General features: G+C 41.2%; 6 protein-coding genes across 6 annotated transcripts; 4 read left to right on the forward strand and 2 right to left on the reverse strand.

Moving 5' to 3' along the window:
• Positions 1-706: 706 nt before the first annotated feature.
• MELLADRAFT_77409 (uncharacterized protein) lies at positions 707-1,465 on the forward strand (the record flags this gene model as incomplete). The annotated part of the gene is made up of 3 exons (XM_007408349.1): positions 707-751; positions 816-1,054; positions 1,190-1,465. The coding sequence occupies 3 exons, from the start codon at positions 707-709 to the stop codon at positions 1,338-1,340; spliced, it is 435 nt and encodes a 144-aa protein (XP_007408411.1).
• A 3,115-nt stretch (positions 1,466-4,580) lies between these two features.
• MELLADRAFT_62027 (uncharacterized protein) lies at positions 4,581-5,132 on the forward strand (the record flags this gene model as incomplete). Its single annotated transcript, XM_007408350.1, has 3 exons — positions 4,581-4,723; positions 4,751-4,898; positions 5,040-5,132. 3 exons carry the CDS (start codon positions 4,581-4,583, stop codon positions 5,130-5,132), a joined length of 384 nt encoding a protein of 127 aa, XP_007408412.1.
• A 1,352-nt stretch (positions 5,133-6,484) lies between these two features.
• Positions 6,485-7,964, forward strand: MELLADRAFT_42942 (uncharacterized protein; the record flags this gene model as incomplete). Its single annotated transcript, XM_007408351.1, has 7 exons — positions 6,485-6,532; positions 6,677-6,708; positions 6,784-6,886; positions 6,959-7,085; positions 7,167-7,508; positions 7,573-7,703; positions 7,771-7,964. 7 exons carry the CDS (start codon positions 6,530-6,532, stop codon positions 7,828-7,830), a joined length of 798 nt encoding a protein of 265 aa, XP_007408413.1.
• Positions 7,965-9,294: 1,330 nt separating this feature from the next.
• MELLADRAFT_35047 (uncharacterized protein) lies at positions 9,295-11,029 on the forward strand (the record flags this gene model as incomplete). Its single annotated transcript, XM_007408352.1, has 7 exons — positions 9,295-9,408; positions 9,477-9,558; positions 9,641-9,778; positions 9,857-9,933; positions 10,009-10,124; positions 10,196-10,625; positions 10,703-11,029. Coding segments are annotated over 7 exons (1,284 nt in total), but the record flags the coding sequence as incomplete, so codon positions are not given.
• Positions 11,030-16,532: 5,503 nt separating this feature from the next.
• MELLADRAFT_116072 (uncharacterized protein) lies at positions 16,533-18,761 on the reverse strand (the record flags this gene model as incomplete). The annotated part of the gene is made up of 3 exons (XM_007408460.1): positions 16,533-18,438; positions 18,515-18,617; positions 18,684-18,761. 3 exons carry the CDS (start codon positions 18,759-18,761, stop codon positions 17,159-17,161), a joined length of 1,461 nt encoding a protein of 486 aa, XP_007408522.1.
• A 1,733-nt stretch (positions 18,762-20,494) lies between these two features.
• Positions 20,495-23,922, reverse strand: MELLADRAFT_74566 (uncharacterized protein; the record flags this gene model as incomplete). Its single annotated transcript, XM_007408459.1, has 17 exons — positions 20,495-20,885; positions 20,955-20,964; positions 21,057-21,188; positions 21,260-21,356; positions 21,431-21,489; positions 21,576-21,598; positions 21,709-21,727; positions 21,813-21,821; positions 21,901-21,986; positions 22,043-22,372; positions 22,492-22,547; positions 22,637-22,720; positions 22,827-22,854; positions 22,936-22,974; positions 23,047-23,292; positions 23,486-23,566; positions 23,687-23,922. 17 exons carry the CDS (start codon positions 23,733-23,735, stop codon positions 20,806-20,808), a joined length of 1,428 nt encoding a protein of 475 aa, XP_007408521.1.
• Between the last annotated feature and the right edge of the window lie 190 nt (positions 23,923-24,112).

The following is a 24,112-nucleotide window of genomic DNA, read 5'->3' on the forward strand; positions in this document are numbered from 1 at the left end:
TTTCACACTTCCCTCACAAACAAACTTCACCCAACTCTGCAGAGAAAGTTGTTCTAATAAAAATTCTACATGATCACATAGCCTAGCATCATGCCCAGTGTGAATGGTGTGCTCAAAAAAGTAGCTTGATAAATGTTACAACACACCTGTATTGTCACTTTTTTGAATTCAAAAATTAGGTACGGCGTGAATTTATGCTGTACACCCCTTTACAAGTGGGACATAAGGCTCAAAAACTTGCCTCAATAACAGCATGATGGGGTGGTATTTCACTCTTGATAGCAAGAGATTCACCTGTAAAAAATCATTATGAACAACTTTAATTGCGGGGTAAAGTGATGTTTGTCAGTGAGGGAAGCGGATAAACAAAAGAAACTACTTAAGAAGACTTAATCCTTGTAGTCCTCACGCCAGGAATCAACGACTAGTCATAAGCCCCTCTGCGAGGGCGCGGACGCGGCCGCGCAGAGAGGGCTTTTTTAAGCTAAGAGATATGTTATATCAGACATATCTTGTGAAATCATGAATGATGAAAGCACCAAAAAAACCACCAGACTTGATGCAAAATCCGACCCTGCAAAGTTCGAACTCGGGGATCCCCCGTCGGAGTGATCGAGTCTTCGGGCCTCTTCGGCTACGGGGTGTACGTATGTATGCACTCCAAGCCATGCCGGTTGAACTCTGAAAAATCATAACCGTATTCAGGATGACCTTCTTCACATTCGGAAAGTCCCTGCGACCGTCTATTCATGTGAGTCGAAGGGATTCTCTGGAATCGAATCTTCGATGTATCTAAACGATTGCTTTCTGGTCAGTCAATCTCGCTTGGCCTACAACAACGATATCTCTCCGATTCGGCACGTACGAAGATTGCCTCAGCTATCGCCGCTCGACCTGTAGTCGTTTTCATGAAAGGAACTCCTTCGTTTCCTCAATGTGGATTCTCTCGAGCTGTTGTCCAACTACTCGACCTACACTCTGTCTCTCCCGCAAAACTTCAGACTTACAATTGTTTAGAGGATCAGGAACTTCGTGAAGGCATCAAAGAATTCAGGTAAGCTCTTACTCTCAACATTCGATTACATCATCTCACTTGATCACCATCCAGAGGGAATGACCTGAAAATCTCAAAAGCTGACCAACGTATCTTTCGATCACCTGTTGTATGATAATTTGATAACTACAATAGTGATTGGCCTACCATCCCACAGGTATATGTAGATGGAGAATTCATGGGAGGATGTGACACGATGATGGAAATGCACAAGTCTGGCGAACTTGAACGGTTGGTGGTGGACAAAAAGTTGGCCGAGCCCCAATCATCACCGTCAGCCGCTTAACAAAATGATCAAAACATCTCAATCATCATTAGTCAAGTTTCCAGCCATGAGATAAGTCAACATCAAGTAAGAATCAGATAGCCCTTAAATATGTGCAAAAATTACTCTATAGCTTCTTTGCGCCTCAAGACTCGATTCCTTTTTGGAATGTAGCATACTGACCCTCATCTACCTGACGATCAGTCATCTTGGTGTGATGATCACGCTCCTGTTGAGCTTCAGTGAACCTAGCTGTTACATCCAATGACCAGCAAGGGCCCCTTGAACATAATTGTGAAAACAATTTGGTATCTATCATCAGGTTCAAACGACTGGGCTTGAAGAGAATGATACCTTATATGCAAAGGACAAATGACGGTGTAATCCCCTTTGAGTTTTTGTATTCCTCGGCTCCGTCGGGCAATATTTGGGGGTTTTTGGATTTTTTTGTCTATTTTTTAAAAAATCAGACAAGCTGTTCATCAAAAAAAAATTGTAAAACAGATGTATTTTGAATTTGGGACACCTAAAAAGGTGTCTCGCTTTGAAAAAATTACGCATATTTTACAACAATGGGCAAGTTGTTGTAGTGTAAAAATATGTAAAAAAAAGCTAACTTGAAACCCCCTATTGTAATGGATGAGATGTGCATTTGTTTTCTTAAGGATGGCAAAGGTGCAAGAGTGTTGTGATCTTATGGGAAATTGTTGAGTGATGTGAGAATGACAGCTGCTGCATAAGAGCTTTTCCAAAGATGGATAATTGAAGAGTGAGTTGTGGCACATGAGTAACCAAGTAAATGGTTGGTACTGAAGGGCCTACTGTTTGTGGTTTGAACATTGTTTCTTGTTTTACATTGCGGTTATTTTCTTTCAGCTCTCTATGCACTTCTTGATGCCTGTTGTGAACTGCACAAGATCCACGAGGAACAAGTGTTGGCGGGATGAGGAATGATGGTGTGCAGTTGGCATGATACATGTCCAAAGAAGGGAAGAGATCCAGGAAGCCAATTCAAGATCCCAAACACCGATTGAGGGTGATCAAGCACTTTGAACATCCTGAAGTTTCAAATCTGAAGGTAGAGGTTCCGCAAAACAATAGAAATCCACCTCAATAATTTTTTTCTTTGCCATGGTCCAATTTGGAGTAAAAGACTTCTTTGGGATAATTTCCGCCCTGCTGGCAATCTCAATCAGGAGGCAGATAGGTTCATTTTGCAATGTTTAGAAGGCTCATTGGTCTATCTCCTCTCACACTATCATCTGCACTTGACCCATCACCAAAGCAAGGGTATCCAAGGAATCAAAATCATCACTTGCACTACTAAATATTGGGAAGGATGTCCATCTCAGCGCACAGAGACATCATTGGTTTCTTGTGAGATGTGGGTCTAGACAACAAGAACTTTAAGCATGTTTTCTTTGTTTCTGGTCTATCACCTGATCAAAAGACAAGCAGACAACTATGTTTCTCGCAGAGGCACAATCAGTACAACTGAGGAGGATTCTCAATCAGTTATCCACCTGTGCTCTGATTTGTTCTGATGGGGTAGTATTACAATTGGGACTTGGAGAGAGAGACTCCAAAAGATAGAAACCCATATATCATGAATCCAACCCTGCCATTGTAATGATCAATTATCATCTTTCCTGAGTGCATATCTGTGAGGGAATTTCTGCACCTTGAAAATGATGGAAGGAAAAAGATCATTTAAATGCCTCTGCTTTTATCAGAAAGTTGTATGCTCACACAAAAAAATCTCCAATTGAGCAGATGAACTCCACAATGATAATGAGTAACACTGCATTTGTCAATTGATGGCTCTTGAGCTTTGACCTTCAAGAGACTGATATCCATTGTGTGTCTGGTATGTACATATGTTCACAGCACTTATCCAGTGGAATTCTTGTGATTCATGGTTTGTTTGGTGGTGATTGACCGGAGCTATACTCCAAGAATGCATGATGTCACACATGGCTGATGACCTTTAATTCATGACCAATCACAGGATAGTGTTCTGGTTTCCAACCCATTTATTGCTTCAAGATGGTATTGCAACTTCAACTTTCTCCATATTCCAACCTCATCAAAGGTCACTTCATTGTTTGGAGTTCTATTCCACTCAAGCTCAGTTGCCGCCTGCTTGGGGTGACTAACATCTTTCTTATTGACTTTGATATCAAGTACTTCTTCACTAATGAATACCTTTCTGGAACAACAACTCAAACCCAAACAGGTTATCAACACCATAATACTTTTGAACTACCTGCCTTTAACCCTCAACAACTTTACAACCAAGCCTATCAACCCTCAATTGTGCCCTTGGTGGATTCTTACATAGTCAGTCAAATTGAAACTTCATCAGCTACCCAGCTAGATAACACAAAGAAAAGTTTCAATGAATCTTCCTTGATCATTAGTGTCATGCCCATTTTTCAGCTACTCTCAACCCTCACTGTCTCACACCTCAACCACCAGTTCCCGCCCTAGATCATTGTTGATACGGCTTTAACTTATTGTCTGGATATGTCAATGAGGAAATTCCATCAACTCAGATATCTAAAACTCTGCCTGATAAAATGGTTGAGGAACTAGGAGACAAGAATACTCTTTGGTCTGTAGATGGTATCATCGGCATGGGTAGAAGGGATACTTCACCCAAACAGTGTTCTTTAGCAAAGATAATTGATTGCCTTGGAGCATTTTATTGTTGCCAGGTTGGTTATGAATATATGTATCTTTTGTTTTGCCACCTGGTTTCCACTGAAGGGCAAGGGTCTTTCTATGCCATTGATATTGGCAAATCCGTTGAAGCTCCTATCATTCATGTCAATGGACAATACTCAGAGGATGTCTGACATGCTGTCTCTTTAACTTTGGCATTTAGAAAGTTTCATCTTCTTACTTCTTCTATGTCACCTCTCAGTCAGCTCTATGAATCAAGGCATTGAAGTGTTGGATTGTCATTCTTGATTTTGGATCCGTATCTTAGCAAATTCTGTAAAGACATTCTTGTTGATTTGGTGGTATATCAACAACGGGGACAAAATGAGTGAAGTTGTCTCTCTGTTGTAGCAAAATTCAACACACAAAAAAATGATGCAACAGTATAACTTCCAAATCTATTTTACCAAAAAAAACATCAAATATAAAGGCTTGACAAGGTTTGTAGATACAGAATTCTTAAGAGACTGGTACAGATGATGTAGAAAAATTAAGTAGCTGACAATTTTTCTGAAGCCAACATATACCAGTCCACATATGTACCACAAGATCAATGCATTGGACACTGTACCAACTTGGTATGAAGCAGAACTTGCAGGAAACCAAGTTATGACCAATCACAATGTCAAGAATCTGAAAAGTGTCACCCATGAAGAGTTTGATTCAGCTTTAGAGAATTGGTAAAGTTTTGACATTGCAGCTCATAGCAAGAATCAGGATTTGATGGAATTGAAGCCACTCCCTGGCAATCAGGCTCCCAGCGGTTCTACAGAGCAAAATATACTCAAGACTGCTGTTGATGTTGCTAGATTGAGAGATATTGGAAAGGCATCAGTGACAACCCCAAAATACTTTGTAAGTTTGACAAGCATTGGTTCTGAACATGTGTTCATGCTACATGATAGCAGATTGACTTGAATGTATACAACAAGAACCCGCAGAATGTGCATCCTTGATTACAAAAGATGCATATCAGAAAGCATCTACAAGCATTAGCGGAAGGAGAAGAGGAAAGTTATTGACTTGTCAACAGCTGAAGCGCTTGCGTTTGGCACTATACCTTCATCTCAAGACATACAACAACATTAATTCAGTGGTTTGCTAAGTATCTCCTTCTGGTACCCCATTGACATGCTAAAGTGTCAGAGATTGAGGAAATTGATGGGTTTTTGTGTGTGAATAAAGGGTTTAAGAAGAACCAGAGAATGCAGGACCATTGGAGTTTGTCATGAAGAAGATTGAAGGAGTAGTTGACAGAATTGAAAGTTTGGCTACTACAGGCACTTACCAATGATTTATTTGTGAACCACAGTGCTCAGATCATCACCAGTTAATCAAGTCTTCTCTATTATTCTCTTATAAAATCAAGGCTGACAGAGAGTTCCTTTTTAGGTATGAAGAGGATCAGGAGGGAGTATGTGGCTAGATCACCTGCTTCTGCTTCTTCTGCTACTGGGATTGGGGAATTGTTTAAAAAGGAAAAGGAGGACTTGGAGAAGCAAGTGGTTGAGAATTGATTAAGGAATGTACAACTATTGTTTGAGCAAGTTGTTTGATTATGATCATCTAGATCTTTTCTTTGGGCTTTACTTTTAGCAGAATCTTACTGTAGATTTGATTTTGTATGTTACTATGTTGTAGTAAAAAATCTACTGGCTGGTGTATGAAAAGCTGAGCTGAGGTGTGCTGGCTATCAATTCACTGTCCAGGTTGTATAACATTTTTTTAATTAAGCAAGCACTGAGTGATATGTCATAAGATGCATCAAGATTTGGTTGGTAAGCCCGGCCTGGGATGTTTTCGACTGATTGTCGCGCATACCTTGCGGTTGTTGATCAGCCGTGTGGTATGAATGTGTACGGTACCCAGTGCTTGCGAAAGAAAGAAACCCAACTGGGTGATCGATGCCCAGAGCACCAGGGCCACAGAGGTGCACACTGCCTCATAAATCAAGTAGGCATTTGAGTCATCTCGTATATTGAGGCATCAACTTGTGATAGCATGTACAATTCGCTGGGGCGGCTCTCCTTATATGTTCCATCTTGCAAGATAAGTTCATAGGATAGAATTTCTCAGGAAGAACTTCAGCCGGTGGACCTCTATAGAAGATTCTGCGAGGCAGTCTGAAGTTATTTCTAGCATCGTTATTACTTTGAGATTGGTGAGATGCGAAAAAAGACGACGAGCTGATCAAGAGCGCAAACTGAACAGACGTCAATGCGAGGTCATGGCTTTCGGCACTCGGCAGATGTGCTGAACGAACATTGTTTGTGGCAGACAAATTTGAGGCATCACGTGACTTGGCCATTAGGGCTTGAGCTACTCAGTCGTGTTGGGTGATTTTAACCTAATATGATGAGATACCCGGTCGGGTCTTGGTATCGCTAGCCGTTTTGGCGCCCCTCGCGTGTTGGTGCTGCCATCAACGAAGACCCAATTCCCTGAACGAACCCTCAAGGCAATCTCGACTTGAAAAATAATTCAACATGGTAGGCTTCACTCTTCGTCATTAACATCTGCTTTTGCTATACCTTTCCGTCCATGCTCGGTGGACAGATAAGACCACTCGTGATCGGACGGAAAAATGGCATTGGAGCTCATTGGCCTGACTCCTTTGCTTCCTTGCTTCGCAGGGTGTCCGAGGTCAAAAGAAACACATGAAGCGGTAAGCTTTTTTCTCTATTTGATTATTGGCATCTTTTCCAGTTCTGACCTGCCTTTGTTTTGACTTGTCTTTTAGCCTGGCCGCTCCCTCGTCATGGATGTTGGACAAGCTCGGTGGTACTTACGCTCCCCGATCGAACCCCGGTCCTCACAAACTCAGGGAGAGTTTGCCTTTGAGTGTAGGTTGTCTCATCATCGGCGCTTAATACTAGAGACGTTTCCTGACATCGCTATCCCTTTTGCTTGCCCAGATCCTTCTCCGTAACCGACTCAAATATGCTTTGACTGGTCGAGAAGTCACCTTGATTGTTGCTCAACGTTTGATCAAGGTCGACAACAAGGTCCGAACTGACCCTAAATTCCCCACTGGTTTCATGGGTTAGTTGGCATCATCCTGCGTCTCAACCGCTAGAGTCGCATTCCGCTCGTCTCGAGCTAACCGCTGTCCTTTTATATCAGACGTTGTCTCGATCGAGAAATCCGGAGAGAACTTCCGTGTCCTTTACGATGTCAAAGGTCGATTCACCATCCACCGAATCAGTGCTGAAGAGGCCGCCTACAAGCTTTGCAAGGTTAAACGTGTTCAGCTCGGCGCCAAGGGGGTCCCATTCCTTGTCACCCACGATGGACGCACTATCCGTTACCCTGACCCAATCATCAAAGTCAATGACACTATCCGATTTGACTTGGAAAACAACAAGATTGTTGATTACATTCCCTTCGAGGCCGGAAGCTTAGTCATGTGCACTGGTGGACGCAATCAAGGTCGTGTTGGAACTATTGTACATCGAGAGAAACACAGTAAATTAGCTTGTTCATTCTTTTGGCCACCTACATGTCATACTTACTTTTTGTCTTATCTCAGTCGGAGGATACGATATTGTCCACGTACGTGATGTTCTTGACCGAGCCTTCTCCACCCGTATTGGTAACATTCAAGTTATCGGTACCCACGGTAAGGCCGGAATCTCTCTTCCTCGAGGTGGTGGTGTCAAAGTAAGTTTATCAGTCAGATTGTTTATTTTTGTGGTTCCCAGCTGACTCGTCCTTTTGTTTCGTGTAGCTTTCAATTGCTGAAGAGCGTGACCAGAAACGAAAACAAAAGGAAAAGGAAGGTTACTAGAAACCTAAAATCTTATAATCACTATGTGTCTTGTCTATCTAACATGGTTGTAGTAATGATGAAGAGCTCTCTTGTGCTTCACCATGCCAATATCACCCACTTTTATGCATGCTATGCTATTCTGCTTTCCAACCTTGCACATGGCCCTAGCACAATGTCTTTTGAGTAGCTAATTACATCAAGACTTGCCATCCGGTTTCCCGAGTCACATACACAACGGCCATGAGATCTTGTCGCTTTCTGGCTAGATGTGGTTGTGGAATTTGAAACTTTCTCCCTGCCCAGTATCACCCCTGGGCCCTGACTGGACCATGTTACTCTGCCATGGAACTTCCCCTTTGTCTTTATGTATGCGTACTGGACATTCAAGTCAAGGTTCAATCTTACAAGGCCTGCATATAAAGCAGACCTTCAAAATCTCTGAATTGTCCGAAATGCCTTTGTCACAGCACGAATTGACGAAGCCTTGTTGGTTGAAGTTATAGAAGACACGGCGCATCATGATGTATTGCTTTGAAACTTCAATATTCACAGGCTTCTGCAACTCTACTTGTCCACCAAGGCTGATGTGGGGGTCTTATAGGCTTGTCTTTATCATCTTCAAGGTGTCCTTTTGATATGAGTGGAAAATTAAGATTTGATGTCTGTGTCCAAACTCACTTGCTCCAATCAATTCTTAGAAAACAAAAATGTTGAGATTTTTCAGATTCAGTCCATGTCTCATCAAGTTTTGAAAATAATTGGATCATAAAACATTCACATGAAAATTTCAAGTGGTGTAGCCCCCAAGTCAGAGAGAACATCTAATATGGAGGACGAGAGTCATTATTCGCTATTCATTATGGATGCCGAATTCAATGGGTTTCGGGCTGTTCCGGAGTTTGTCCTCCACCCTCCTCTCTCGTCCATCGTACGGTTGGAACTAATGGGCTTAATTAACTCTTGTACGCCTATTCATCCATACAGCTCTCGGCAATCCTCTCACTCTGGACCCTGGTGCTCCCCGAAATTTCAAGCAAGGCGGGGATGCGGAGACGAAGCGTGAAGCGAGGAGGACATCCCCTGACAGAATTAAGAAGCCGCAACCCCGGCTTCGCGATCCTCCTCTAGCAAGGCACAGGCGGTGAGCGGTCGACTTTAGGCGGCAACTTGGCATTCGACCCTCTGATCTTGTTATAACGAGAGGCTACTACATCGTCCAGTGATCTGACTTGCAGCTCACCCATTGGTATTCTTCAGATTCATTTTTCGCTCTCATTATCCCCTTATGGCGTCCAAGTCAGGCGTTACCAGCCAACGCTTGCAAATGATTGGGATGCATGTTGCTTCGCCCCATCCCCACACCTCGAACAATGAGATCGACGAGCTCAGCTCAGCTGACCTGGTGTGTAGACCGATCTTGAAACTATTGGCATTTGTAATTCTTTTGAGTGTGATTGATCACTTCTGAGACATTGTTCATAGTCATTTATTCAGACACATTCGGAAGGGACCATGAGGGTCTTGATCCTCAATCGTCCAAAGGTCTTGAACGCACTCACTCCGCAGATGCTCGTTTCTATGACTTCTTGTCTCGTTGTAAGTTGTCTGATGCTATCACTATGTACCTTTCTACGGCTCTTGGAATTCATGATTTCTCAAAAAAGGATTGGGAGAATAGTGAAGAGGTTGATCTGGTGATTTTGAAATCAAGTAGCGGAGTATTCTGTGCCGGAGGAGATTTGATTCGTGAGTCCAAAAGATTTCTATCGAACCAATTGGCACACTCAACTTTCCTTTAACACCTCGTAAATCATACCAAAATAACTAGCTTTGATGCAGCCTGCCTCCTCCGACGTACCCGACACAACATCATTGACCGTCAAGATTTTTCAACAGTCATATCGGTTGCAAAATTTTCTTGCAAAGATGTCTACACCGGTCGTCTGCTTCATGGACGGCATCACATGTACGTTTGTTTATGTACTAAGGTGTACATGAGGGTCTTTGACATGAATCTGATTGACTTTGGGCATGCATCATGTAGTCGGCGCAGGACTCGGATTGGCACTTCACATCCCCTTTCGCATTGCTACGGAAAATACTCGAATAGCCTTTCCCGAGGTGAGGTACTAGACCAGGCCGAGTTCATATCAGATTCAAACCCAGACCAAAAAATAACTGTGGGTTCTTTTCCAGACCTCTATAGGACTCTACCCGGAGGTGGGGGCTACGTTTTTCCTTCCTCGGATGGATGGCGAACTAGGAGCGTATTTTGGCCTTACTGGCGTCGAAGTTCATGGCTGGCAAGCTTAGTAAATATATCGCAACTCATTACAACTCATATCATATTATTGACATCCCGCTCTTGGTCGCATGATCACAGTCAATCTGGCTTTGCGTCACACTATATCTCATCAGCATCTCTAGCCTCCCTTCAAGACCGTCTCTCGATGACGGGAGAGGGTCGGAGCTTGGATGCCATTAATCGTGTACTCACCAATTTTTCAGTCGATACGTTCATAGAAGATTCGTCCCGTAAAATGCACGATTGTGTTGGTTCAAAAAGACAAGCTATCGATCACTGCTTCAAGCAAGCCACGGTGGAGATGATAATCGCTCAACTTCAAGAGGTCATGGATCAAAATATATTCCGGGGTAAAGGGCTAGAACGCTGGGCAAAAGAAACCAAAGAGAGAATTTTGGCACGTAGCCCAAGTAGCTCTAAGCTTACGCTGCTAGCCTTGCGAGAGGGAGGGAATCTTGACATTGAACAGTGTTTTGAGATGGAATTGAAACTATCAGCTACGTGTTGTGTAAGTAAGATACTTGATACCTTGGGAGTTTCTGGAGGCTTTCCCAGCTAAGCTTGATGTTAACATAGGATCAGAAGATACATACGGATTTTTTCACGGGTGGAACACATCTGATAAAGAAGCAAAGGAACAGGCCAGCCTGGCGGCCCAGTACTCTAGAAGACGTAAGCCTCGAATACATCCGTCAATATTTCTTCTCTGCACAGGCTCCTCCTTCCACCTATCTTCCTCCATCTGGCTACATTTCAACATCCATCAAGCCCTATAAATCATATCCACACGCACATTATTCCTTGCCAGGCAAAGAGGCAATCAAAGGTTACGTCAACATGAACCCAAAGATGACAAGGACAGAGTTAATTGAATTGATTGAACGTTGTAGAACTCTTTCAGTACACAGCTGAAAGCAGAGCCAAGAAGGGGAGGAATGAAGACACAAATCAACAAACACACACAATCAAAAGAGAAATAAGTCTTGAGATGGTGAATTGAAAGACTTCAATCAAAGAAAGAAATGCCCTTCTTAAACAGGGACTTTGATTATCAATGAATTAAATTTAAGACCTTCAAGTCTTTGGATTAATAAGAACCAGGCTGAAATAGGACAATAACTTCAAAAATAGCACAATCTAGGCGCACTCAGGCACCTTCCAAATGAGCAAATGAGCTTACAACTCAACAAGAAATTAATTAAAAGATGAATAAGGGTCTTATTATTATAAAATTCCAACTCTCATTAGTTGTTTACCTGAATGATAATAATAAAAGATAAAAGCTTATTCTAAAAATCTAGTAATTATTTTTGCTAACTAAAAGGCTCCCAAAGGGAAAGAAAAGAGACCCTTGACTATATCAAAATTGAAACACACACAAAAAAAGAAAGTAAGACAAAAACAACCCTCAAACTCGAAATCCACCTTCAAACAACTTTTTCACACACAATTCATTGAACAACCCCCAAATTAAAATTGATAAACATCTTCAACTCACCCACATGTATCATTCACAAATTTTCAAGCACACATTTATCATCAAATTTACCCTTAAAACCTGAAAAAAGATAAGAAATAGGGACTGTATCAAAAATCTGAATAGACAGAAAAAAAGGTCTGCTTCCGCTCTACAACTTTTCTCAGCCAAGCTAAACTCTAACTCTATTGGTTGTACCCTTAAAATGAAATTCGATTTTATGTGAAAATACTCGAAATTGAATTTACCCAGTTTACCACCTGATATTACCACTGATAATGCTGTATATGGTTTATAATTGATTTTTCATGCTCAGATGCGCCCATATGATGCCTTCCACATGATTTACCCTCTAAAAAACTGATGTAGTACATTTGAAATAAAGTCTCATGATTGAAAATGGAGCCTTTTATGGAATTTTGAAAGCCATTTTTGAGTTTCAAAATCATCCTTTTCATTTGTGATTTTGTATTTGCCAATATTGGTGTTTGATAATCTGATGAATTTATAATTTCACACCGATCCCTACTTGCTTTTTCAGTTTACCACCCCAGTTTACCACCACCCCAGTTTACCACCATCTGTCTGAGTTGCTGGATTTTCGAAATTCAGCCTTATTTAAACCCATACCTCAAAACCATGATTCCTCTACACATAACTTGTTAAAACCATACACATCTGTAACCATGACTTTTTAAACCCATAAAATTCGAAATTTCAAGTTTAAGCCTGTACACCCTATGTAACCCATACAACATTCAACTACACATAACCTCTAAACCCATAAATTCGAAATTTGACTTCATTTTACACTACACCTCATCCATCAAACTACATAACCCATAAAAAGAAAAATAGAGAAATAAAAATATAACACTTCACATAATAAAACTTGACATATATGATCAAACTAAATAAGATAAAAAATAAAAAATGAAAAATGAAAATTGAAATTAAGTAAAGAGAGAAAGAAAATAAAAAAAAAAGAAATGAACTAAATAAAGAACTAATTTAAAAACACATTATTGATGTAATGTTCTAAAAAATGTAGTTTCTCGTATTTTAAAATGAAAGTTAATAAAATAATGGGGTTTATATACCCCAATTCTGATTTCCACAACGTTTGCGGTTAAACAAAATTGGTGTGAAGGAGAAGGTTGAAGATGTTCTGAATCGATGCAAAGTGAATGTCAGAGGCCAGGGAAGTCTTAGAACATAAACATGCTCAGCGTTTGGAAAGGTACTTGTCTAGTTTCCACTTAGACCGCAAGTTTACAATGCCACACTGTCAAACTAGGTCTCCATACCCCATAACCTTTGCTCATTCATGTTTTCCCCTCCATCACGTCTTTTGTTCTTATCTTTGAGTGAGTGGATTGTGTGTGGTGTTCTTAATTTCAGCATACTCATCTGGGAGTTTTTGCACAATGAGGATCCAAAGATGCAGGAAAAGCATCCTAAAGGAGCAGGGATCACATAAGTATCAACAAAACAGAAAAGTAAGAATCCCTTGACTGACTCACTTCCGTAGGGGATCACACTAGCATTGTAAATTCCCCACCTTATACCCATGTCTATCTCATTATGAATATTGACACCAATTGCTTTGTGTACCAGTGACCAAAGACTTTTGATATTCTGATTGCATGAAGAGCTTGTATAGAGATAAGTAGACTCAGCTCCCTCAGGAGTTAAACCACCATATATTTGAGCAGATTCCATCTCAAACCCAGCCATCTTGATGGTCTCAGTTCCATGATATGTTCATGTATTTTTGGAAATACCTCCAAACCTTTCAACAATATAAAGATAGTGATGACCAATTATTTGTGGATCATTTTTGTTGACACCAACATACAAACCCAAAACCTTGCAAGATCAAGCCTCAATGAACCCACAAACTGCAATTCCAAAACATCTGTGCTTCTACCCCCAGGATCAATTTGATGGAGCAAAGATCTAACAGTGTCTCTGTTGACTCATATGTTATGTATTACAGCCAAGGCATTCTTCATGTGGTTGTACCCAGTGTCACAATGAGAACCAGTTAATAAAAATTGCATTTGTTCAATGAGATATTCCAGAACCACCAGCCCCAACCCCCGACCTCAGCGCAATGCAGCACATTTTGCACAAAAAATGTGCTGCACTTCTAATTGGACTTTGAGTACTGTGCTATGCTGCAAAAGTAGTGCAGTGAGTCAAAAATGGGAAGTCCCCTGCACTGTACACATAGAAGCGCAGTGCAGCACAGGGGTCATAATTGGCAGGTAAAAAGCAGCTTGCAACAGCAAAGACTGGGCTGTGGTGTGGTGCAAATGTGCGCAGCGGCAGAAATGCTGTCCGTTGTGGTGCACAATGGCACAGTGTCAATTTCAGCCAATCTCAATGCACTGGTGACCAGCGCAGCCACAGATTGCGCACAGTGAACTGTGCTGCAATTCAGGGGTTTTCAGCCCTTGTCGAATATTGTCTTTTTGCAAACTGATAGATAATTGATCAGGTATTGAATGCATATCATACATGTTAATTAAAATCCCAGTATCTCACAAGATCTGAGTCTTGGGTTCCTTCATATGATAGCCTTGTTTCTTGACTCTGGCTCAGTGTGCTTGAACTACTGATCTATCTTGTGGTGAAGATTTAATATAGGCAGTAATACTACCATACTTCTTGATACAGTGAGTCCAAGTGGTTCACAACCAGGGACAGCCATGCCATCACAGTGAGATCAAATCTTTGTTCCTTGCATCCTGGCTGCAACACATTCAAAAATTGTCTCCTCTTCAATATCTTGAGGATATGTTGGCTGATTGTGATTGTTTTCAAATTCCTGATTGGAGCTGGTTTGATCTTTGTTTTGAGTTTGCATTGTAGAAAGACCAACAAAGGAGACAATTACATAACACATGATATCTTTGATGATTCTATTTGGAGTAGCAATGAAACAATTGCACAACACAAGATATCTTGACAACAAGGAGGTTCTGTTGGAAAGGTAAAGAAAAGGTAAAGAAGTTTATATGAAACAAGATTTGATAAATGGGAAAACAGATAAAAGACCACTTTTTGGGACATTATATACAAAATGATGATAGAAAATGACCTCCTACAGTGCAAAGTAAGTGGCAATAAAACACCTGATGAGACCTTGCCGTGATTTTCTGCCCAACCACAAATGTAGTTACTTATTCAACCTGTTGGAAAGGTGTATATAACAAGTCAAGCCTTCAGAAAAATTCAATTTGAAGGTGGTGAGTCAATCAATCCTTCATCTGCAAACCAGGGTTTCTAGTTCCAGACACTGAAATTTGAGCAATAAATCAATCCTTCATCTAAAATTCATCAAAAGGTTGATCAACTGAGCTTGTATTGTAACACCACTATGAATATTTTGCTGCCCAACAAGGCTTACACTGTGAAAATAATGTATTTTTCCAAGGTGAAAAATGATTGACATTAATGCACAAAATGATTAATAATGCAGAATTAATGCAGAAAAATGCAGAATTAATGCAGAATTAATGCATTTTTAATCATTTTGTGAAATAAATGTAATCATTTTTCACCTTGGAAAAATACATTATATTTGCAGTGTTATTGGCTTATCTTATAATGTGTCTCTGGAGAGATCATGAATAGAATTTTTTATTTAGGAGGTTGATCAATTGATGCTGTTGCTTTATCACAGATCCGGCTACCTCCAGATGTGTCTGGGAGTACAGTGCACAGTGCACAGTGGGTAGCACTGTTGCATAGTGCATACATAACACATAATGCATAAGGGTTAAGAGGTGCTCCTAGTTTGCGACTCTTGTCCTCCATACCCAAGATTGGTTCCAGTGGCTTTGCCTGTACCACAGTCTTACCAACACACAAGGTACAATATAGGAGATCAAATTGTGACACAACTTAGTCGTGGCTAAACAAAATCACAACCCACAAATTGACATTGGATACTCCACAAAGGAATGAAAACAATAAATCAAGCATTTCACCACAGTCACAGATATTGGTACTGATATTTGACACAACAAAACATCCTATTGCATCTTTTCAATGTTTCCTGCCTATTTACCCTTTTGGAGATGTTTGACTGTAGGCATCACCACACCATCCAGTGAGTTGAAATTGAGTAAATCAAGTTATTTTTGGGGGCAATTAGCACAATGATGTGAATTTTTGTTTTCTTTTGTTGTGTTGCCGCCAAACACAACAAAATGTCTTCTGGTCCTCAAGGCATTGCACAAGCAATACAGCAAAACACATTTGACAGGTATTGGACCTGCAATACAACAAAGATTTTGGACAATTTTGTTGTGTTTTGTTGTGCTTGTGTGTTGGTCTCACCAAGTATTACGGCAAGGCAAATACTCCAGTGCCTTTCTTGTATCTGTTACTCACAAGGAACGGCTGTTTGACCTACATTGTGCCTTTTTGAGCAACACCAACATAATGGAATTTTAGGGCATCATCCAAGCTGTCCTCAAATGGTCACCTCAAGTTGAAGTGAGGCCAAGACCAGAGGCATTGTAATGGGGTAGCAGAAACCTTGAATCGTCATCTCAGGCTTCCTGTGACACCTGATGACATCTTAAGTCCACAAGGTGCTTCTGTTGGTGGAAAGAGGATTAGACAGTGGATTGTTTTTGCCTTGGTTTCAACATGATACATAGCTCCAAAGGTCTTTTTCTATGAGGCTTGCCACAAGTGAAGTGAATTCATGTACACCACTCCATCAATGTGTCAAAAAATAAGTCTATGTTCTCCTTCATACAATTTGTTGACCTTCACTCCATGTTTGACTATACTTAAAGCATTATGGGCTGCATAGCAAGCAAGTGATGTCCAAGGGGAATCAAAAAAAGCTGTGAATCTACATAATCCTTGGTCCAAACATAAAATATCAGTAAGGTTCCTTCATAGCAATAAAGTCATGAATGTTAAAGATGATTGATTTTCAAAACATGTGATGGAAAAAATAATATTGAGTTCTAGATCCTGACATGATGCTAAAAAGTGGTTCATTAAGCTTTATATAGAAGGGCTATGCAAATTGAGTGACAGACAGATAAAGTAATGAAAAATAAAAGGTAAAACAAATTTATAAATCAAGAGCATAAAATGGAAAATTATTTGTAAATAATTGTTTGATGATAAGAGAGAAAGAGAGCCGAAACCAAAATATGGCAGATAGAATGATTTTGTAGATTTTTTTATGATTCCTTCTGGTACGATCATTATTAGTTGTAGAATAATTTTAATTGATAAATGAAAGTTGATAGTATATTGAAATGGACTAAGCTAGAAGATGCGAAGTGAATCATCCAGTTCCCGCTGCAGATAATTCTCTCGAATAGGTTTGTTATTCTCGTGCTCCAATCTTTAGAAGAGGCGTTGTCATAATCCTTACATAAATGAAGTCGGTAGGATAAACAGATTCTGATGCCAAAGATATTTATCCCAACCAGGAGATAAATCTCATTGATACAGTTTGCATATGTGTAAAGTAGTGAATGAAATACATCCCATGTTATTGAATAGGTACAGCCCGTGAAGGGATGTCACCTGTTGGTGTGTAGCTCCTTCAATTTATCCAAGATTTCTAATAGTTCATCGTCGGTTAAATCTCGGAGGTTGTCTCTTCTGCTCATTCCACCTTCATAAAACCGTTCGAGTATCCTTTCTTGGTCTTCAGCACGGTCCAGATCAAGTGAATTTAAATATGATTGCATTTCATCTTCGGTTGATGACAGTGCTTTATGAATATGATTATTAAGAGTATTACTCCCATTAGCTATGAGCCGTTTTTTCAAATCTGAACTGGTAGGGGAAGCTTCTTTTGGGGTCTTCTGTCGATGATGATTAGGATTCCTTTCTATCATTCTAGGATCATCAAAATCTAAATTAGACCAAGGAAAGTCTTCTTTCTCTACTGGTTCTGATTTTTCTTCTTTTCTTCTTTGATACATACGATCAGATAAGAAAGAACAGTCGATTGGTAAAGAAGATGATAAATTGCGTTCATGTCCATTATCTAGATCTGAATCATATAATGATGGGTTAGAAAATGATGCATTCGATGTAGATTCGTTTTTCAAACATTCTCTTAATTTTTTCAATTCATCTGTCTTGATTGTTTCTTCTGTGAAGGAAACTCTTCTTCTAGAAGATGTATTGCTACTTCTAGAACTCATGCGACCTGCGCTTGATGATGCAACTGAAAGAATTGATGTGGGTCGTTCCCGAGATGTTGGGTTGGATGAAAGTGATTGTGGAGTATGATGCGAATGCTCCGCAGAGGATAGTTTTTGACAACTTAAAGCTTGGTGTAGTTCTTTTGTGTAAGGTGGAGATTGATGGTTAGTTTGTGATGAGGTTTTGTGAAAAGATTGGGATGGATGATGTTCGTGGGGTGATTGTTGATAATGGGAAGTTGATTGATGATTATCTCGAGAAGCCAGCTTGAGATAGGAAGGAGTGCGATGTAATCCTGATGGTGATAAAGATTGATAAGAATGAGATTGATGATGATCCGGAGAGGACGAATTACGAAAAGGAGACTTCTGATGGTCCATTGAGAGTGGAGTGAGCTTTTGAACCGAATGCCGTTTTCTCTCATCCTCCATCTCCTTTAGAGCCCTATTAAAGACTTTGATAGGATCTAACTCAATGAGAGTTGATTTTAGACCAGGTGGGAGTACATCGCAAATTTGTCGAGAGTTGAAGATCCCATCTCTTCCAGTGGCCTCAGATGCACTTCGATTGCGATTACGAGTCGGTGTTGAAATTGAAATTTCGTTTGTGAGGGAAAATGCAATGTCTGAGATTTGGCGGTTCGAATCTGATAAAGAGGAAGAGAGTGAGCTCGTAGAGAAAATGGAAGGGCCAGGAATAATATAATTTGTGAACGGGCTAACCGTTTCCGACAAGAGTATACGCTTCAGCTACCTGTCTAAAACGAGATTGTTGAATTGCTGGGTGTTGATTCGGTTGTTGCTTTGATGGATGACTTTGACACGCCTGGGTTGAAAAAAACGGAGTTAGCATGAGGAGAAGATTGAGACGACGAAACGTGGAGCTATGAACCTGTTCAATGTAAGCTGCACGGATCTCTTGGCGAGTTGCGTTGGGAGATACGTTGAGGATGCGGTAAGGATTTGCCATTGTAGGGGAAAAAACAAAGATGAAGTTTGCAAAGGTATATAGCAAGACTCAGAGCAATTGAGGAGTAAAAGTACTTGTTGATGATGAGTTGAATCGAAAGGAAGAATAAAATTGTGCTGAGAAGCAGAAATGTGCGAAGTGGGTGTCTTGGGGAATAATCGGCTATGTAGACAAGTTAATGATCAGACTAAATGAAAAACTTGATGATAAACAAATTTGACAAAGGAAAAAGATTGCCGTTATTGGCAAAGTGATAAGGGATGTGTGGTTCTTCATCATCAAGAAAGTTGCAAATTTGAGAATTTGCTAATAATGCTCTCTTGCGATCAACATCAGATACAAGAGCTCATACGTCACCACATCAGCTTATTCCTTCACAGATAAGTTATGACGTTATCGGTAAAACTGTCTAGCACACCTTTTAAAGTTTATCATCATCATGAGGCAGAAAGACTTGTGGAAATGATATGGATTTGAAACAGCCTTCGAGTGTGCCACTTTTGAAACTGATTATCATATACAGTCTGCGTTTCATTTCATTTCCAACACCCCGACTGTTTTGATATGTTTCATCCTATCTTCTTCATGTATCAGGAATCCTTATCACAGTCAATATAAGGGGTTGGGCGATATTTCGACCAACCGGTTTTGCGCCTCTGAGAAGCCTCCCGAAAGGAGTCGAAGATGGCGGAGGACAAGTATTCTGGGTTTCACAGATCTGTTACGGATCTGAGCCCAGAGCCAAGAGTGTTTAGGCGATACCCAGGCAAGCTTTTGCCAGAAGAGATGGGTTAGGGGATATGTGAAAGGTGCAAAAGGGGTGTTTGCATGGCTTGTACTACGAGCCCAGCGGCGCAAATTGCTTTGCCCTGTAAGCCTTTTGAACGGGTGAAGCTTTGGAGTTCTCAAGAAACGCTTCGTACTGGTGTGTATTTTTGCAAAGCAAAAAGATCGATAAAAGTTTTGGTCGGTTAAGGGTGGCTTCAATATTGCTTTCTAGCCATCTCGAAAGCATTCTTAAATCATTGAACTACGACTGAATGGGTTTTGCAAACCGGTTGGTCTAAATTTCGCCCAACCCCTATAAATCATGTGAGCGCATGGATTTAGAAGCGCTCCGGAACCTCTGCTCATCCGTGCAGGTACTGTGCCCGCGGTCAAGAAAAGTAACTTTTGAATTGTGCTTGCTGTTGAGGATATATGTAACTCAAGGGAACTCGACTCTAGTATGTAATTGGAGCCTTACCTGCCAAAGGCCCACGTGGTCACCCTTATCTCCGCCTGCTGGAAAGGAAGAGGACGTGTTGCGACGTCGGCAGAGAAATAGTCGAGCAGTAACAACTTTCGTGGCCGCGTCGGGAGAGGGACTTAGTTAAGCTTGCAACTTTGTTCATGACAGCTATCCATCAAGGAATGGATCGTGGTAGATCGTGATCAATGTGACATCATCACTCTTGATCATTTGAAAAGCTAAGACTAAGACCTCGGGGGGATTTTGTCAAGTTCACCGATCTAGTCACATGAAGCAGAGTGAATTTACCACGCTCGGCAAATTACAATAAGGGTGAGCTCGGAACAATGGACATCATTCGAGTGTTGAACTCACCGACGCTGCATGGCAATGCTGAGGAGATAAAGTAGGTTAAAGCTATCAGGAACAGCCAAATGGAATTCTGATAACAAAAGGAAACTCTTCATTACTCTGTGGTCGTGCAGCATGATTGAACAGTTAACTTGTTCATCAATCATGATGTGTCCATTGGATTCATATGCCTTGAGAAGAAGCAAAGATTCCAATGGATCACAAATTGGAAATTGTTACGGGCATTACATCATAAATTAAAGAGCTCATACACCTTACAATGACGAGTTGGATACCGATCAACCCGTATAAATAATTCAAAACAAATAGGAAAAATGAAGTGAAAGCCATGCCATCAATTCAATACCAGAGAGGACTAGCTGACCGATTCATGTAGAGAAGTTGACTTGGTTTATGACCAAAATACTATGCATAAAAGATGCAAGAAAAGATAGAATGAAGTTAAAGTAACAAAGGAGTTTGTAGCACCAGGTTTCGCATCCCGATGTTACTCAAAGCTCGACGCTCTCCTTCAAGCCAGCCTATAAACAAAATAAATCAGACATCAAAAAAAAATTGTTTGTAGAAACAGCCAAAATATAAAGGCTTACGTTGGGCTTCATCTGAGTGATGGATAGATGATCATAGTAATTGAAAGTTAGCCAAAGAACCAACAGTGCACCTCAAAATGAGGAACCGATGAAAACACGCTCACCATCGGTCTGGGGAATCACAAATTTTTCCACTGCCTCCTCACTCTTTACGAGTTTGAAAGTAAGATAAGCTCTGTTTGAAATTTTGCTTTTGCCTGTCATCATGTTTGTCGAATTGATTTGCACATATACCTAAGGGTAAGCGATAGTCAATCAGTATCCTTGATAGTTGACGGACTATTCAAACAAAGAAAGAGAGGAACCTGAATAGATCCTAATTCATCGTCGTTGATTCTTGTGATCTCAGATGTTAGCTGAAGGAGGGCGCCAACCTCAACGGAGCTCTTGAATTCAAAGTTGCTATAAAGGTAACATATGATTAATTTAGGCATACATACCCCATCTAGAATAGAGACTAAAAAAATTCGTCTTACTCAAGGGATACTAATTCAACCGGCTTTTGAGCAAAAAGACTAGCAGCACAGAACGCGTTCTACAAAAAACGTAAGCAAAGTATGGATGACAAGATAAGCATCGCGAGCTTCTTTGAATGAAACGAAGTACCAATGGGTAACCAACCTCGTATGCAAGTCTCATCAGGTCTTTCCCATGGAAAGAGAAGGTGGATGCACCCATATACATTAGTGTCACATACTCATAGTGTCCAAAGATGCCTGACGTTTTCAAAGAATTCATTCAAATTAATACTTACAGCCACCAAAGACTGCGCCCTGAATCAAACGGGGATGGAAAGAAACATGAGCAAGTCATGTCACTGGCCTGATTATCTTAGACAGGTTTAAACTTTATACGCACATATAAATTCTTATAATAAAAGTATAATCAGAGATCGAATTACATCAGTAATGAACTCGTAAAAAGGATCAAGCGTCTGAAAACATACCCGCTTCTGAGGGTGGCACCAAGCTGAGTCTGAAAGACGCGTCTCGGTGCAACGGACTGCTTTCATATGAAGATCGGAAACGGAGTCTATTGGGAAGTCAGATCAACGGCGTCGAAGCGATTAGCGTTCTGTATATACTTACTTGTCATGCTCACCAGTGGGTGAGAAATGAGGTCATACGAACTAGAGGTGGGCCGAAAGCGGTCGTGAACAAGATCGAGAGGCTTCTCGACTGGAAGTTGAGGAACATGCCTTTTGGCTCGAACGTGGGAGAAAACTCCCGCCAGTGATTGTTCCGATGGATCATCAAGAGCTGGAAGGAGACTGGGTATAGTGCGTTTGACACCTGTTTCCATATCACGGGCCACCATAATCACACGAGCAATCATGACGGTTTTGTTCTCTTCGCTTCCTACAGCCGACACTTTTACTAATATTTCGAGCGCAGAGGTGGTCGTGTGTAAAACATGTCCTACATTCCGAGCAGTGATGGAAGCGCGGATTTTGGAGGCTTAGTCAATGCTATGTTAAAGATATAGCTGTTGAAGTGAGGAAGCTTGAGCATGACATCAAACAGGTGAGAGGTCTGACCTGAAAGCTTGAGATCTTCTGCCTCGCCAGAATGTAATGGGCGGATCATGTCGATACTAGAAAAATATGGCAGAGCAGCAAGGTGAGCAATCTTGGAACTCGGGCGTGAACAGATTGAGTTATCATTGTTTGAGGGCTTGCTTACCGGTCTACGGCGGCTGTGATCAAGATGAGGCCTATCTTTTGGGCGTGGTCGGGCGAAGCACCGGTAGGAAGGCAATGCTTGTGTCTGTTTGAGTCCCCTCGAAACCACGAACAACACATGAGCGCTCCGATATGTAAAGCAGCTGACTTCTCAGCCGATAAGACCGCTTCCAAGCTTCAACTTGGCTCACGCAATCATACAAGCCAAAGTGTCGATATCTGTGGAGGATGTAATTGAATTGCAGCGAAACAGTTGCATATCAGTGATGAGCGAAAAGAAGACAAACAAAAAATACATACCTTCCAGCAGTTTGCCTATGCGTATAACAGCGTCACATCCTATATGAAGAGCAATCATACCATGATCAACCATGGGTAAGGAAGGGTTAAGTAATCGAAGAAAATGCCCACCTTGATACAATTGAGCAAGGTGTGGTTGTTGTTTGAATGGAAGCTCGATTGCTATGTAACTCTCTTTCATTGTCCTACTAGATGGCACTCGAAGGACCTCCAGGGCCTCTGACTTGGTGGTCGGCAACTTGGATGCTACTTGTGAGAGGATGTTATTTTCCCGGCTTATTTCCTTGGAGGATGGATGATTGTGAAGCTCGGGGATTGAGCAGACAGCCAGTACCGGTCTGATGTCTGACCACAAGGCTATCGATGTAGCAATAAAACCAGATCAAAATCAGGCCAAAGAATTAGGGGTTAGCGAGGTTAATTGCATATTCAACCCAATTATCATGGGCTATGTCTGTGAATGTTATGGAGCCTGAGGATCGAGCAATTGAGACAGCGCGGGGAAAAACCCATTCCATCATTGGTCTCAGCTTGATAGGATTGTACTCACAGAGGCACTTTTCATTTTTGAAATCAATGGGTTCCGAATCCAGTTGAGCTAATGAAGTTTTGGGCCCGGTGTCGCCAAGAGCTTGAGAAGTGTTCAGGGGAGGCAAGTATTTTCAAAGCGCGCGCGACCATTTAAAATGTGCGAATCACGTTCCGTCAGAAAACTCTTGACCACAATACAATATTACAGATCATGGCTCACCCTCGTGGGAAGAGGGAACCGTCCCACCATTTGTATGCTGGAGTGACATGCGTTTGCCGTACTCTGGGGACGAAGATGTCGGAAACGAGTTTCGGCCCAGTCTACGATGAAAACCGTTTGTTAAGGAAGAAGGACATTCGACACGCCGGCGCCTTGTTGCGTTTAGGAGGGATCTAGACGCAAGCTCGGGTGCAAGCGTTGTCCACCATGATGGGGCAGAAGAATGGTAGTGTCGCTGAAGAGGTGAGGTGGGCCAATGCTTCGAAAGAACGATGGAGATTGAAGTAGACAAATTGAGACTCGCAACCCTTGGATGAGCAGATGAAAAAGGTCTAAGACCAGCCATAGAGAGCATTGCCTTCACACACAAAGCTCTGACTCAAATGTGTTGGGAGTGGGTATGTAAAATGAAAAGGTCGTTGGGGG

This window comes from Melampsora larici-populina, assembly GCF_000204055.1.
Source record: "Melampsora larici-populina 98AG31 unplaced genomic scaffold MELLAscaffold_12, whole genome shotgun sequence".
Classification (NCBI taxonomy): Eukaryota; Fungi; Basidiomycota; class Pucciniomycetes; order Pucciniales; family Melampsoraceae; genus Melampsora; species Melampsora laricis-populina.